This window comes from Arachis hypogaea, chromosome 9, assembly GCF_003086295.3.
Source record: "Arachis hypogaea cultivar Tifrunner chromosome 9, arahy.Tifrunner.gnm2.J5K5, whole genome shotgun sequence".
NCBI classification, from domain to species: Eukaryota; Viridiplantae; Streptophyta; class Magnoliopsida; order Fabales; family Fabaceae; genus Arachis; species Arachis hypogaea.
Window position 1 is genome coordinate 116,799,565 of NC_092044.1, and position 16,305 is coordinate 116,815,869.

Here is a 16,305-nt window from a genome sequence, read left to right on the forward strand (position 1 = left end):
CTTATTCTTCCTCTATCGTCCCTTCGGTCTTGAACAATTCCTCATAAAAGTTCACTATAATTTTCTCTATTTTCTCCTCATCTTCAAAAGGAATTCCTGCATCATCAGTAATACTTTCTATATGATTTCTTTTGTTCCTTTGTGATGCTTTCTGATGAAAATATTTAGTATTTTTGTCCCCCGCTTTAAGCCACGTTGCTCTAGATCTTTGTTCTCACTTAATCTCTTCCTGGTACAACAAATCGTCTAACTCTGTGTGTGTCTCTTTTAGTCTTATGATGGTTGATTTAGATTGCGGGAGGGTTGTGAGATGCTCTATAGAATCCTGCTTTTCTTTGATAGTTGTCCAAAATTCTGTTTTTTCCATTGTTGTAGCTTTCTTCCACAATTTTCCAGCTTCCATTTTAAATGTTCTGCACTACCCGACCAGCCCTTGGATATTACTTCTTTACACTCTTGGTTTTGAAGCCACATTTTTTCAAATTTGAAGATATTTGGCCTCTTCCTCATTCTTTTGTTCTCTTGACCTGTTACATCAATTAAGAGTGGACAGTGATCTGATCTGTATCTCTGTAAGTGCCTTACAATTGTTTCTAAGAAATCTTCCTTCCAGTCAATTGTTGCAACTGCCCTGTCGAGTCTCTCTTGAATGTTCATGTCTCCCGGTTGGTTGTTTGTCCACGTAAAATAGTGTCCCACAAACTCCAAGTCTAGCAGCTGATTTATTTGTAGTACTTCTTGAGAGTCTTTCATTTGGCTATAAGAACTGGCAATCCCCCTGTCTTCTCTTTCTATTTCAAGATTTGGTTAAAATCTCCAAACACCAACCATGGCATGTTTTGAGATTGACCAAGAAAGCTCAAGAGATCCCATGATTTTTGCTTGTTGGCTGCATCCGAATTCCCATAGAACTTCGTAATCCTCCATTGTTGTCCAGCTTCTACTATTTTTACCCTCGTGTCTATATAATTCAAAGATATAGATAATACTTCCAAAAAAATAGAGCTATCCCACATAACCGTCAAACCTCCCGCTCTACTTCTTCCTTTCCATTCACAATCAAACCCCATAATGTTTTCCATTCCTCCTCTATTTCTAATACGATTTAATTCGTCAATATTTCTCCTCGCTCCATTAAAAAAACGAGGTTGGAATTTTTCTGTTTCAAGAGCTTGTTCAAAACTCTCACTGTCCATGAGTTCCCAAGCCCACGACAGTTCCAACTAATTATCTTCATCGGATTTGGCAGGGCTGCCCTGCAGCTTTTGCCTGTGTATTTTTGCTCCTTGCTTGGTAGCGTTTACTGCTGCCTCCCGTCTCCCTATCTTCCATTTCTATGTCTTCTTCTTTTCTCTTTTTATTTTGTTCTGGCACTTTAGTTTCCTGACATGTTATTCTTAGTGGTGCTTCTCTTGCCATCCTCTTCTATTTCTTTTGATTTTTCTGAAGTTGAGATTCCTCCTCTTCCTCTATTTTTTCTTTGTCCTTCTTCTGTTCTTTTATTTCCTAATCTACTTTCTTTCCTTTTTCTCCATCTTCTTCTCCCTGATTTGTAGCCTTTCTATTCGTCTCTTCGATGGTAATAGTTTTAGCCTCTTCTGTTTGATGTATATGTCATTTTCTCCTTGTTTGAAACTTTGCCTCCTTCCTTGTATTCTATGCATTGCTGGCTCTTTTCCTTCATAGTTAACTTAGCCATTTTTTCCAACACCTCTCCCTTTCCTTGTTACGTTCCTTTCTCAGTTTCTTTGTCTCCCGTTTTGGTTGGCTTCTCTTGTTCTGCCGATTGCTCCACCTTATTGCCTGTTATATCTGCTCATAGTCAAGCTCCCAACCCTTTTTTTGAACTACTGATGTGCTCTTCTTCTACTTCTGTTATCTCACAGTTTGCTACATCATGTCCGATCCTACCACAAAAGTAGCAAAATGTGGCCAGCCTTTTATATTTGAACTCCACCTTTGTTAAACTATCTCGCTTACTCCCCATGTTTAAGCCTTCTTTCAGTGGATCCTCTATCTTTATCATGACTGATGCTTTAAGAAAGTTTCCTTTTCTTGGACCCGCTGAAAATACATTGCATTCCATAACTTCTTCCACCCTAGCAGCAATTTTTCTTCCTAAAGTTGTTGTCTTGCAATGCTCTGGCATGTTCCATATTTGAAATTTAATTTCTGTTCTAGAAAAATTCATTTCTGCTGGGTTTGCTCCTCTTTCCCATTTCCTGATTAGTAGCCATGAGTTTCGAAACATCCATGGGTTTCCTTTCAGAACTCTTCTCATGTCTATTTCCTTATGAAGAAAAACTGAAAAAGTTTTGGCTTGATCTCTACCATCTTAAAGCCTTCTGGCCTTCTCCAAATGTCGAACATAGCCGTTTGGACTCATGTTAGATTGATGTTTTTGTCTGTCACCAGCTTTTCTACTAGGCTGTGATTGCATTTCTCTACACCTTCCTCTATGTCTTCTTCTTCGTATTCCAAGATTTCTTCTTCCTCTTCTATTGCATTTGATCTTGTTCTTATATTTTTCTCTTTAATTTCATGCTCTATTTCTTTCATATTTCAAGAATGTTGGAACAACAGCACTAAGACGACATTGTTATGCACTACAACGTTGGAAAAACACGATTTTAGTTGAAAAATAATGGAATTATGCACTACACTTATTGTGGCTACTGAAGTTTGAGTTTATGCCCTAACAGACGGATAAGGAGAAAGGAGTTTGGTCCTAAAAAAATTAGTACTATTTTTCAAGAACGTCCATTTTAAAAAAAGTTGAGTCTTAATATGTTATACTTAAATTCAAATTTTAACAAAATCAAATCGTGAATAAAAACTCTTAAAAAATATTAGGTATATAAGTAGATAATATATATAAATTTGTGATATAATGTATAAAATTGGAGACAATTCAAATGACATGCAAATAAAATTCAACATAAAATTGTTGGTGGCGATGAATACCAAATTAGATGGGTCGGGTTTTGAGTGCGGTTCTAATTGTTGGACTTAGATGATGTTAAAAAAAATTTATATAAAAGTTTTTAGGCATTGCAACTCTTGTTAGGAACTCGTGTGTCTAAGATGTAATTATTATCGTAATAATGTAATGTTTAGGATTAAAGATCTAACTCATTTGACAAAAAAAAAAACTATAATTACGATTTATTTATAAAAAAAATGTACGCATTGAATAAATGAAGATAATCAATTTATCTATTTATATAGTTATTCGAGTGGTTAAAGTTAAAATCAATGATAATGACTATTGTAAATTAGATTTAATTTTAAAAAGTTACGATGTATTTAGATTAGATTGTTTATTTTTTTTTTTGAATTCGATAAAAAGAAGGCAAGTTACTTAAATAAATTGATTGAAATTTTATATTTATTAAACTATAGCTTTTTAATACAGAATGTATTCGTAATTTTTCTATATCTATATATACATAATATAGTAGTTTTTAAATAGAATGTAATCTGCTAAAAAATAACATGAATTTTGTGGAAAAAAGAATTGAGCAAAAACTGCTAGAGGGTATAACAGTTTTTAAATGATATGCATATTATATAAATTGCTGCTGGGTATAGTGGTTTGCAAAGAAATAATAGGTAACATAATTTAATTTCTGGCATCTTATAACGGATTATACATATGTGAATTATTTGTACATTATTATTATCCAAATCTCTCAGATAGGTTAAGGTGGAGTGGTTAAAAGAGTTTTAAATTAATGTTATAAAAGAATCTAAAAAAATGTAAAATTTAATAATTAGACCGATATCAATATTTTTTAACAAAATTAAAGATAATTATAATTAATATTTGACAACTAAAATAATAATATGATTATTTATCAAATAAGAAAAAAAATCATTAAACTAAGAATCGAAGATGGTGTTGCGTAATAGTGCGTTATTTTACCTTCTTTAGAATTTTGTTTAATAACAAATTAATTTAAGATCATTCTAATTACTCTACTTTGATCCATCCGAAAAAATTAGATAACAATAACGCACAAATAATCTACATATACATAATCTGTTATAGCGATTATACTATCTATCATTTTCTCATAAACTGTTATACCTAGCATTGATTTATATAACATGTATATCATTTAGAAATCGCTATACCTCTAGTAGTTTCTGTTCAGCCCTTCAATTTATTTAAAACAATTTGGCTACAAAATAGCAAGAATTGAATATTGCAACATATTCCGATATAATGTTCCAATTATACAAATTTGATAAACGTATGGGCAATGAATCATTCCAAGAGTCACTGAGTCAGCAAACTTTGTATAATTGAACCCCACATGATTCCTTTGCACATTTCCAGTACTCATTGTGTATATACGGGTTACAATAATATATTTCAACTTGAACATTCTATATTGTTCTCAACTATATAATAAAATGTGACACATTTGTCATTATCTAGAAATCAGTGAAGATTACTTTTAAAACCCTATGTTCACACCCACACTCTACTCCAATACTACTATTACTATATTGACAAGTTACTATATTGCTGGAAAAAACAGAGGGCCCTTTCATGATATATTGGAGAGTGGATATATTAAATTACTAATTAATTAAATTAAAAAGACATAAGATGCATGAACCTGAGCTTGTTCTTTGTGCTTAGTTAGATAGATCTGCCTCAATTAGACCGCCAAGTTGCAAGAAAAAGAAGGATTAAATATTAAATTAAAGCATGAAAATTTGTATTAAATTGTGCCGACTATGATGTGCTTGGCATTATCTCCAATAATATACGGTTTAGGAGTATTCAATTGTGACATCAACTTTGGTTGGGTGGACCCCACAGGATCTTAGCATACATTGAACCTGTTAAAGGTTCTTTCATTTGGCGTCTTCTTACGTATTTGCAACTATCAAACGAGCTTGCCACAAGCCCCACTTTTCCGATTTATTTTAATTTTATTTGAAAATTTATTATTGGTCAAGTAATTATTATCTGGTACTTAATTAAGTGAGTAAGTGAATTAATCAAGAAGATTAATTATTTTGTAGATGTGATACAAAATAAGTACTTTAATTTTAATAATAGGTAGAAACTAAATTCATATAAGTGAGAAGTGAGAAAGCACACGCTTTTTCTCATGTTGTCCATCTTCTTCTTTTGTTCTTCAACAAATAAAAAATCTCTTAGCTATTTCTGTAACGTGTGGTCAATGTGTGAAAAGTATATGAATATGTTATGTGATATATCTAGATTAGGAATTATACAATTCATCTGAACCAAAAAAAAAAAAAAGGAGTATCTTGTGTCCCACTTTTTTCGCTAGGGTTCTTAATGTCTCCTACTTGTGATAGGAGATTCTTCTTGTGATCTTCAGCTCCGGATTCTGCGGTTGGTTGCAAAAAGCTCATTTCTTTGCTTCTGGGTTGGTGCTGTTCATTGCAGATAAGTAAGCTTGGGCTTCCCTTGTTATGTTCTTCAGTTCTTACTTCTAGTTGTTCTCTTGTTACTGTGTTTTGAGCATTCCCTTTTTAGTCTTTACTTCTTGGGATGCTATTTATGAGTTGAAGCCCCTCGCTTTTTTGCCATGTGAGTTTGTTGATAGAGAATATTGGTTTATCTGAGATTATATTTTGGGATAATAGATTGAGGGTTGCTTTTGCCTGAAGATCTAGAGGGATAATAGATTTGGAATTGAATATACATGTTTTTTTGTATGATTTGATCTGCATATTAATTGAAAGGAACTTCTAAAGAATTGGGCATGAAGTAGGATTTGAGGTGTAATGGGGTTATTGGTGTGATCTGAGGTTGTTGTTTGGGAGAAGAAATGGAAGGAAATTTGTCACAGGGAGGTTTGATGCAAGGTGGGGCTTCTTTTGGTGGTTTTGATTTGCCCGGTTCGATTCGGGTTCATCACCAGGGACAGCATCCTCATACCATGCATCAACAACATCAAAATCTTCCGCAGCAAGGGTCCTCGGTTCATGAGGGTTTTCCACTTACAATGGGGAACTTACAGGGCTGTGATCAAACCATTTCGCTGACAGACTTTGCTAAGGGAGAAAGAAGCAAAAACTCGGCAAGCGAGGAAGATGAGCCGAGCTTTAATGAAGAAGGTGGTGATGGTCACCATGAAGCTGGTAGAGGGAAAAAGGGATCGCCTTGGCAGCGAGTGAAGTGGACTGATAAGATGGTAAGGCTTCTCATAACAGCTGTTTCTTACATAGGAGAGGATGGAAGTTCGGACGGCGGTGGTGGAGGAAGAAGGAGATTTGCCGTCCTACAGAAGAAAGGTAAGTGGAAGTCTGTTTCTAAGGTCATGGCCGAAAGGGGTTATCATGTTTCTCCTCAGCAGTGTGAGGATAAGTTTAATGATCTTAATAAAAGGTATAAGAAGCTTAATGATATGCTTGGAAGGGGCACTTCTTGTCAGGTTGTTGAGAATCCCACACTTTTGGATGTAATAGATTATCTTTCTGAGAAGGAAAAGGATGATGTTCGGAAAATATTAAGCTCGAAACACCTCTTCTATGAAGAGATGTGTTCTTACCATAATGGTAATAGGCTGCATTTACCCCATGATCCTGCGCTGCAGCGTTCACTGCAGTTAGCACTTCGAAATAGGGATGATCATGATAATGATGATTTGAGAAAGTCCCATCATGATGATCATGACGAAGATGATCAAGATGCCGAATTCGATGATCATGATGACTTCGAAGAGAACTATACTTCCCATGGAGATAGTAGAGGAGCATACGGGTCTATGAAGAAATTGAAACAAGGACACTGCCAAGAAGATTCTACTAGTTTTGGTAACTCTTTAAATTGTCAGCACTACAGCAAAAGTTCTTATCCCCATGGACAGATGGTCCAATCCGATGTGAATCAAGGTTTACCCGAAAGCGTGCGAACAGCTTGGTTTCAAAAGCAATGGTTTGAATCTCGCTCGCTTCAGCTTGAGGAACAAAAGCTACAGATACAGGTTGAGATGTTGGAACTAGAGAAACAGAGATTAAAGTGGCAGAGGTTTAGTAAGAAGAAGGACCGGGAGTTGGAGAAACTGAGTCTGGAAAATGAAAGGATGAAGCTTGAGAACGAACGCATCGCTTTAGAACTGAAACGGAAGGAAATCGGCGCTGGCTTTAACTAGGTCCACAGTCTTGCAACTTTTATGGCAATTGCTTATCTGTCTGTATGGTGCTCCTCTTTTTTCCCCTCTTTCTTTCTTTTTTTTCCATTACTGTCTTTCAGTAAGTTGTGGTTTATTTGGTTGAAAGTAATAGGGGTACTTTGGAAAATCATTAATTGTCCTTCCTGCCTGTAGTGTTTAAAATTGTTAATTTGGAAACTTAGGTGGGCGTTGCACAATGATTAGGCTTTGCTAAGGTTTTGGTCCCTGTATTTAAATACTGGGTGATTAGGGTATGCTGAGATTTTTTGTTCCCTGTATTTAAATACTAGGTGGCTGAAATACCTGAAATATTTTATGATGTAATATCTAAGTTTTTTACTTTTTTTTCAAATATTAGATATTGTCTGTACTGACTTTTGTGTAACGGCTTTGTATATTATTCATCCTTTTTTCCCCATAAAGAAACTTGAAACTATTTCTGCTCTCCCTATTGGGAAACTCTTTCTTGTTCATTTATGTGCTGCCCAAGAATGTAAGAATGTTTCTGTTTTGGAAAAAAGGAATAAAATGAGAGTATTAATTATAATTTAGCAGATAGCTTGGTTTTGTTTTATCTGTATGTTTTCTAAATATCTCTTCCATAGTGTTAGGATTTGGTTGAATTAGTCCCACATTGCTTAGGATAGCAAATGGAGTGGGTGGCCTAGGCTATAAATATGAGGCTAAGTTCTTCATTTGTTTTTGCACCAGTCAGAAACACTTTAAGCTTGTATCTGATTTTTCTTTTCCTCTGTACTCTTTGATTAGAGAGTGTTGTGAGGTGTAGTTAGATATTTGCTTTGAAAGAGTGTGGGTGTACTGGGGTGCCGGTGAGAGAAAGAAGTCTATGTGTTGTAACAATTTTCACATAGTGATATTCTCTGGTTGTCATTTGACAACGGCCGTGGTTTTTTCTCCGGTAATTGGAGTTTCCACGTTAAATTCTTGTGTTGTGATTGTGTCTATTTTATTTCTCTGTCAAAGGTGTTTTCTCAAGGGGGAATTGTGTCTTATTCCCAACAAGTGGTATCAGAGCTTCGGTTCGGTGGGATTTATTCTTAGTATGCTCTGTGGTTGCAGCCTAGTCTGATCTTCCACATCAAAAAAGAATTTTGTCCTGTAGCTTGAGGTTGATCTTTGGTTGCTGTTGTTGTTGCTGGAAGGCAGTGTGACTCTGTGAGAGTGCAGTTTGGAAAAGGTTCTGGCTAAGGAAAGACTTGGTATTTAAGTGTGTCCATTGTGACCCACCTCTCTTTCCTGGGGACCCTTCCTAGTGCACGGTCTACAGTTGAGTTATACTATTCCAGTATACGGTTGCAACAATGTCAGGATATTCAAGTGCTGTGAAGCTTGAAATAGAGAAATTTGATGGAAGAATCAATTTTGGCTTGTGGCAAGTACAAGTCAAGGATGTGTTGATACAATCAGGTTTGCACAAGGCGTTGAAGGAGAAGATCTCTGGTTGCTCTCTCTATGAGAGAAGATGATGTTCTCTAGAAGACAAGAAGTATCCTCATGGTATTACCGCACTGCCATGGATAAGGATGAGTTGTGGCAATCAGGTCCACAATTGCACACGGGCATTGGTTGGCGTTGAGATGCAAGGTGTGTGGCGGAGTTAGGTCGATGGCTGAAGAACTTCCAGGAAAAGCCAATTTGGAAGTTGCACCATGAATTTTCAGCAAGGTTTCGATCTGTACCAAGGCGAAATGCTTGGAGTGGTCTAATTCCAAGTGAGTATACTTTCATGGTGGAGTATGATAGTTCTCTGAACTATGATTGTCGGTATAGACAATGGCAGCAAAGAATTGTCGGTGTTGACAATGGAAGCTGAAGATGTGTGACTATTTCAATCAAGGTGGAGATTGTTAGGATTTGGTTGAATTAGTCCCACATTGCTTAGGATAGCAAATGGAGTGGGTGGCCTAGGCTATAAATATGAGGCTAAGTTCTCCATTTGTTTTTGCACCAGTCAGAAACACTTTAAGCTTGTATCTGATTTTTCTTTTCCTCTGTACTCTTTGATTAGAGAGTGTTGTGAGGTGTAGTTAGATATTTGCTTTGAAAGAGTGTGGGTGTACTGGGGTGCCGGTGAGAGAAAGAAGTCTATGTGTTGTAACAATTTTCACATAGTGATATTCTCTGGTTGTCATTTGACAACGGCCGTGGTTTTTTCTCCGGTAATTGGAGTTTCCACGTTAAATTCTTGTGTTGTGATTGTGTCTATTTTATTTCTCTGTCAAAGGTGTTTTCTCAAGGGGGAATTGTGTCTTATTCCCAACACATAGGGTATTTTAGCTTTACCAGCATCTAGCAGACTGATAATTGAAGCTTGGAAGACTTATATTTTCAAATGCTTCAGAAGCTAAACATGGAATCTTGTCAATATAATCAAATTGATGCTTGAGTTTTCTTCTATGTATTTTCTTCATCTTATATCACACTCTGCTGGAATAGCTAGAAATTTTTTCTTGAAAAGTTCTTTTGTATATATGTTCCTCTTTAAGGTCAATTAATACCCTTATAAATATTGCAATTTAATAGACTTAAATAGGATGGATGTGTGTGACATGTTTATAATACAGAAAAGTTGTTCTTACTGTTAATTTTACTATTTCCCAAACAGCCAATTACATTTCGAATTGGATTATCATGTTTTTTTATTAGGATAGGTTATGTTTTCTGGGATTTATAGTAGTTTTTCATCGAAGGTTTTGACAGCATTAGGTGGTTTACAAGATGAGACAGGGGGAATAATAAGAATAATTTCCCTTTTGGGCATGTGTTGATTGGGGTGAAATTTTCGTTGATGAAGGGGTGAAAAATTTTCATTGATGATCACTTATAATTTAGAGTTTGCTACTATACATAATTTCACAGCTATATTTTCAACTTTTCTGCCTTCAATAAATTTGCCATGCTTTGGATCTTTCTGGGTTAAATTCCTGCCTACACTGTCTGTATTTTGTTTCCTGATTTTAGATCTTTGTGAATACAACAATGAACACCAGATTTTTTTTTTATCATTAAATCTTAAAAAAGGAAAGACAAGAAAGAAAAACAACCAAAACATAAATTAAAATAGAAAAATTTCAAAACAAAACAGGACTTTATTTATCTTACCAATTAGATACTTGTTTTGTATCTTCATTTCCTCTTATACAAGTATAGACACCTTTGAAACATGATGTAAATTGATGGATTAATTTCTCTACACTTATGGGAATTATTATATATTTTGTTTGTTAGTATTGTAAATTCAAAGCAAAGGATATAATCATGTAGATAAGTGAAGGTGTCACTTGTTTACTCAAATTATTCCTCTAATCTGATGCAGAGATGGGTGAGATTGGAAAAAAAAACTTGCATGGATGTGGATTATGCTGTTTAGTTGCATATGGCTATGTATATGTTAACTGAGTCCCTGGCTAAAACTATAAATATGTAATGATAATGTTTAATAAAACTCCATTATGCATATATGTATAAATTATTTGGATCTAGATATGTATGACTTTTCCACAGAATAGGTATATTCAAGATGATATTTCTTTATTTGTTATGCTAGATCAGTTTATGTTTAATTTGTTTATAACTATTAATAGTTTTGGGTTCTGTGACTCTGTTCATTTAGTTTTTGAAATAGCTGTCATCATCGATCATTTGTAGTCAAAGTGAATTTGCTTTCCTCTCTATATGAAATTTGCTTGTCTATTTAGAGTGAGAATCTCAACAAATACAGGACTTGAATTGATAGTTTCAATGTTTGGCTTTGAAGAAAGCTATTGGAATTTACCACTCTAGGATGGATTTGAATTGTTAGGTGAGAATTTGGACAGAGATCTTATGTCTAAGGATTTGAATCTTATCAAAGTGGAGGGTGCATTTTATCCGTTGAAGGTATATGATTGTGTAGGTAGAATGGTGGATTGTCCAATGTAATTTTAAATCCAATCTTGATGTGGAACAGTAAAACTCATTTTGGTAAGTTTTCTCCCTTTTGGGCTCTTGCCCTTGTTTTTTTAGTGACACGGGTATCATAACTCCTCTGTTATCTTAAAAAAAAATATTATAATTGCATTGCTAGGCTTGGTTTTGTGGCATATATGTACACCACACTTGAAAAGTGCACCGGGTTCAAATCTTCTTACACTATTCTTTTTTTAAAATTCATTTATTTTCCTAATTGGAGATTTGGGGTGGATGGCTAGATCCTTTCCTCTATTCAAAACTTTTGAAAAACGAATGTAATGGTGGCATTTTGTCCTTATTGAATATAAGTTGGTTTGGTAAATGAGAAAGTGATTTCTACCAGATTGAAGAAATCATATCCATGTGAAGTGCTTGGTTCAATCATGAATCGGAAAAATGAAAAATCACACAGGTCTTTTCTGGTGTTTGGTTCATAGATTGCATGCGCATGATTAAGTTATGGAGGGTAATATGTGATTTTAGTAGTAAGCACATGAAATCATTATCTTTGAGCCCTTATCTCCACCCACTTTATGCACATCAAACTAGCATACGGTGTGATAAACATAACAAACTTTTCTAAAATATAACCTTATAGATTTTGAGCTCACCTTTTTTTCTTTTGATAAAGTTTTCGTTTACCGCCCCTTTATTTTTACTTTATCCTCGTTAGTTATTTACATTTATATATTTTTCTTCTTATATGGTAATTTATCATTATATCTCAATTCAACTATATTAGGTATATACTAAAATCAGCTACTAGTATAGAATACACACTGAAATACAAAATACACATTAAAAATAAAATAAACTATATATGTATATATTTAGAAATACATAATGGTTAATTTTAGTCATTAATTTTGGTGTATAAATAATATTTTTTATCATAATTATATATGTAAAATTAGTGGTACAACCGTACCTAATACTTGCAAATTAAAGTATAACCAGCTTTCATAATTTATTTAGTATATTGTATGGACATATATATGGTAAAGTTTATGATAATTATTGTTATAATAGTTATGGTGATATGTAAATGCAATAATTTTTGTAACACTTAAAAGTTATTTTTAAAATTAAAGTCGGATATTTTTTCTTTCAAATTAAAAAATAATTTTAAATAGTAAAAGTATATGACTTTAATTTTAGTAATATTTTTGAAGTTTTCTTAAAAATTATATTAACCATAATAATAATAATAATAATAATAATAAGAGTAATTATTCGCATACAAGTGATTAAGGCTTATAAGTCTTACAAGTTCAATTAAAACTAACGCTCAAAACACGCTTCCAACCATTGTTCTTCCTCTTATCTTCTCCTTCTTCTTTTCTTTCGTTTCTTGCCTTCTCTTTCTCCTTCTTCTTCTTCTTCTTGCTGCACGTTCTTCTTCCTCTTACTCTTCTTCTTCTCCTTTTCTTTCGTTTCTGCACGTTCTTCTTCATCGTCTTTCTCTTCTTCTTTATTTATGTTCTTTTCTCTCTGTTTTATCTTTTGTTTTTTCGATTTTTCATGGTGAAATCGTTTTTGAAGAAGAAGAAGCGGTAGAAGATGAGGAGGAGAAAGAGAAAGAGTTCTGAATTATGCATAAGATGTATTTTAACGAATTTTGGGTGTATTTCTTTAAATCCTTTAGGTGTATTTTCTGTAATCCTTTGGGTGTATTTTCTATAATCGTTTGGGTGAATTCCTGTAACCATTTGGGTGTATTTCTGTAATCCTTTGGGTGTATTTCTGTAATCATTTTGGGTGTACTTCTGTAATCGTTTGGGTGTATTTCTGAAGTTCAAAAGGATTACAGAAATATACTCAAAGGATTACAAAAAATACACCCAAAGTATTTAAGAAATACACCCAAACCAAAATTCGTTGCATAATTCAGAACTCTTTCTCTTTCTCCTCATCTTCTGCTGCTTCTTCTTCTTCAAAACGATTTCAAAGCTTGATTTCAAAAACTATGAAAATCGAAAAAAAAAAACAAAGAAGAAGAAGAAGAGGAAGAGGAGGAAGAAGAGGAAGAAGAAGAAGAAGAAGAGGAGAAGAAGACAAAGAGGAAGAGGAAGAGGAAGAGGAAGAAGAAGAACCGTTCTGAGTGTAGCGCTTTGAAAACAGGAAACGTTGAATAACGCATTAAAAGGTCTAGTAACTTGTAAGACTTGTAAGTCAAAAAAACTTGTATGTGTAGCACTCCTCTAATAATAATTCTATTTGTTCAGAATTATTATACTTTGATATGACCAATACTATAACATTATGTTCCTGTTGATGATCTTAATGAATTTCACCAACATTTGTGAAACAATGATGAATCTAAAAATAAAGATAAAGAAAGCTATGAGCAATGGCGGCACTAAAGTTAGACGTGGCTGAAAATAGTGACACCTTTGTTGCTTTTATATATCTTTTATTTGGAACTTTATTTCTTTTTTTAGGTTCCCATCACTAGCTAGCAGCTATATATACTGTTCATCTTCTCAATCTTAGCTTTGTTGCGCTCCGATTTGGATTAATGGTTGATATCAAATTCTTTTGATGCTGAATAGATATATTATTGGAATTCGTTTTGTTATTTTCCATCGTCGTCCGTTATTTTTTGATAACGAACGGAGAGAGAGACAACAATTACTTGTATAAAAGAGACTAAAGTCCATTGCCACATGCTTATCCAATTATCCATTTGATGCTTACGTCACATAAGTGGATGATGAGTGAAAATAACAAGCCAGAAGTATTGTTTCAATTTGCAAAGGGTTAACTTATAATTTTGTGAAATGTTTTATTTTTATTCTAAATATTTTATTTTGTTTATTTTTGTAAAATTAGTTTTTTTTAAATAATTATCATTTTTATTATTATTTTCTTCTTCTGTCATAATTTTGATTGTTATCATCATAAAGATGATATAGAGAAAATCGATGTTTTTTTAATGAAAAATGAGTAGAGAAATAAAATAGAAAGACATTAAAAGACAAGTAAACTGAAACCATTATTAAATTAGCCAATAAGATAAAAACAAGTTATATAACATTATTGTTATATTTAGAAAGAAAAAAAAAAAGAAATTAAAAGACAAGAAGTGGACTTGAGAGGATATGTTTATTTTTTACATAGTAGTTTTTTTATTTTTCCAGATGAGTTAGACCGTCTTTAATTTTAAGTATTAAAATTTTACAAACTCACGCATAATATGTAATTTACACATATAAATATATAATACTTTTAAAAATTTCTATCTATTACTTAGTCTTAACCAAATTTCAAACCTAGATAGTTCCTGACGAAGCAAATGAATTACTACTTTTAAGGATTTCTTTCCTTCAATTTTAACTTATAGCTTCTTGCTTGTGGGCACATGAATGGGCCCCTCCACCCTACGTTGCTCAATATGGGCTTTTTGAGTGCTTTCTTTCATATGGCCCACTGGGGCCCATTTTTAGTGAGCAAGCACAGACCACCTTCTTTTAACCTTTTATGTAAACGTGCTTTCTAATTAGGGTTAGCAAATGCCAACGGATATATAACAGAATTGTCAGAACAATTAGGAAACAAGTTAAACCAATTTGAGAATGTCAAGTGGTCAACTTACTCGTTCGTTTAAGTAAGTATTGGGAGTTCGAATCCTACTTTATGCATGTAGTAACCCATTGACCAACAACAAATTCTTAAATGAAGGTAAAATTCGCGACAAATTAGTCCTCGAATCGAAGGATACTGTGAACAGAAAAAGGTAAACAAATTAAGGTTAACAATGGAAAACAGTGGACTTAATTAATAATTTTGGTTTTATTATTATCATTTATCCGTTAAGATCAGAGTAACGTAAATTATATCACTTTTTGAAACAAATTTCAATACGGGACACCGCAACCTAGTATTATTTCAACATTGGTTGGAAAATAATGTTTTAAGACCTATTTTTTCATAATGATAATAGTTAACAATATATATACACTAAATATTTTGTTGTTACAGTTTTACTTAAAGAAAGCAATAATAATAAGTTTTACAATTTTGCATTTACTATAGAATACTAAAATATCATATATGCACTAAAAATCAATAATCAAATCAGCTATTATAATTATGTATTAAAAATTCTAAAAATTTATTTTTTATATAGAAACGTATCTTTTAAACTCTTCGCTAGTACTTTTAAGATCCTTATTATACCAAAATTCTAATAGTTATAATAATTATAAGTACAGCATTGGGATCGCTAAGGATTTGTTTACGTGACCCTACGTGCTAAGTGCACATGGTTCCATGTTCCAATGAATCTGCGATACAATGCTTGGAGAAAAAATTTTTTTTACTGTATCTTTATAAGTAAGATCTGTAATAAACATATAAAATTATTACCAACGACCAAATCTTTTGCACATGCCTATGATGATTGCTTCCAATTTACTCTACACCACCATGCATCTCTCTGTCTTTTACTTTCTTTCTAATTTTTTTTACTTCTACTACTACTACTACTATTATTATTATTATTATTATTATTATTATTATTATTATTATTATTATTATTATTATTAGCTTCAAGGTGTATATTATTAGTGAAATATAAAGATTCAATATATATATAAGAGATGAATGAAGGATGCTTCTATAAATCATTAAGGAAGTTGAATTTAATTACTTACGGTGTATGGAAGAATTATAAAGGAGAAAAAAAAGTCAATTAATCAAAAGATATATAGTGGCGCAAGCAACACTGGCAGATTGAATAATCATTCCAAATTCTATGATATGAGAAGGAATATTTTGTTTAGTTTACTCATTGATTTTCCTAGCTCATATAGTTAGGTATAGATTGCGAAAACTATTCCATATATGTAGTCTCACATACATGAAAATATAAATATATAGTGTCAGTTTATATAATATATAGAATACGAATAAAGTATAAATACATCTAGAAAAGAAAAGAATGATCAAAGACAATAGCTAATATATAGCATTAATTGTTTTAATCGGTAGTCATGCTTAGCTTCCTCTAACTCGAAACAATAATTCACCATTAAGAATATTAATTAATCAAGGTCGTATATAAAAGGAGCGGAGCTACGAAGATCAACAATATAATCACCCTTTTAAATTTTTCTTCAGCCCTAAATTCTCTACTTTTTCTTACTACCTAGTAATTAAGTTCTTA

General features: G+C 33.0%; 1 protein-coding gene and 1 long non-coding RNA gene across 2 annotated transcripts; both read left to right on the forward strand.

Annotated features, from left to right (window-relative positions):
• The first annotated feature begins 5,042 nt into the window (after positions 1 to 5,042).
• On the forward strand, positions 5,043 to 10,721 carry LOC140175439 (uncharacterized). The gene is made up of 2 exons (XR_011866220.1): positions 5,043 to 5,438; positions 10,504 to 10,721. It is a non-coding gene; the product is annotated as an uncharacterized lncRNA (long non-coding RNA).
• LOC112712432 (uncharacterized) lies at positions 5,438 to 9,369 on the forward strand. The gene has a single exon (XM_025765323.3). It carries the CDS (start codon positions 5,820 to 5,822, stop codon positions 7,143 to 7,145), a length of 1,326 nt encoding a protein of 441 aa, XP_025621108.1. The 5' UTR covers positions 5,438 to 5,819; the 3' UTR covers positions 7,146 to 9,369.
• Positions 10,722 to 16,305: the final 5,584 nt, after the last annotated feature.

What these genes read in the sequence shown, in the direction of transcription:
- LOC112712432 (XM_025765323.3), top strand. Translation starts at nt 5,820, where the DNA reads ATGGAAGGAAATTTGTCACAGGGAGGTTTGATGCAAGGTGGGGCTTCT.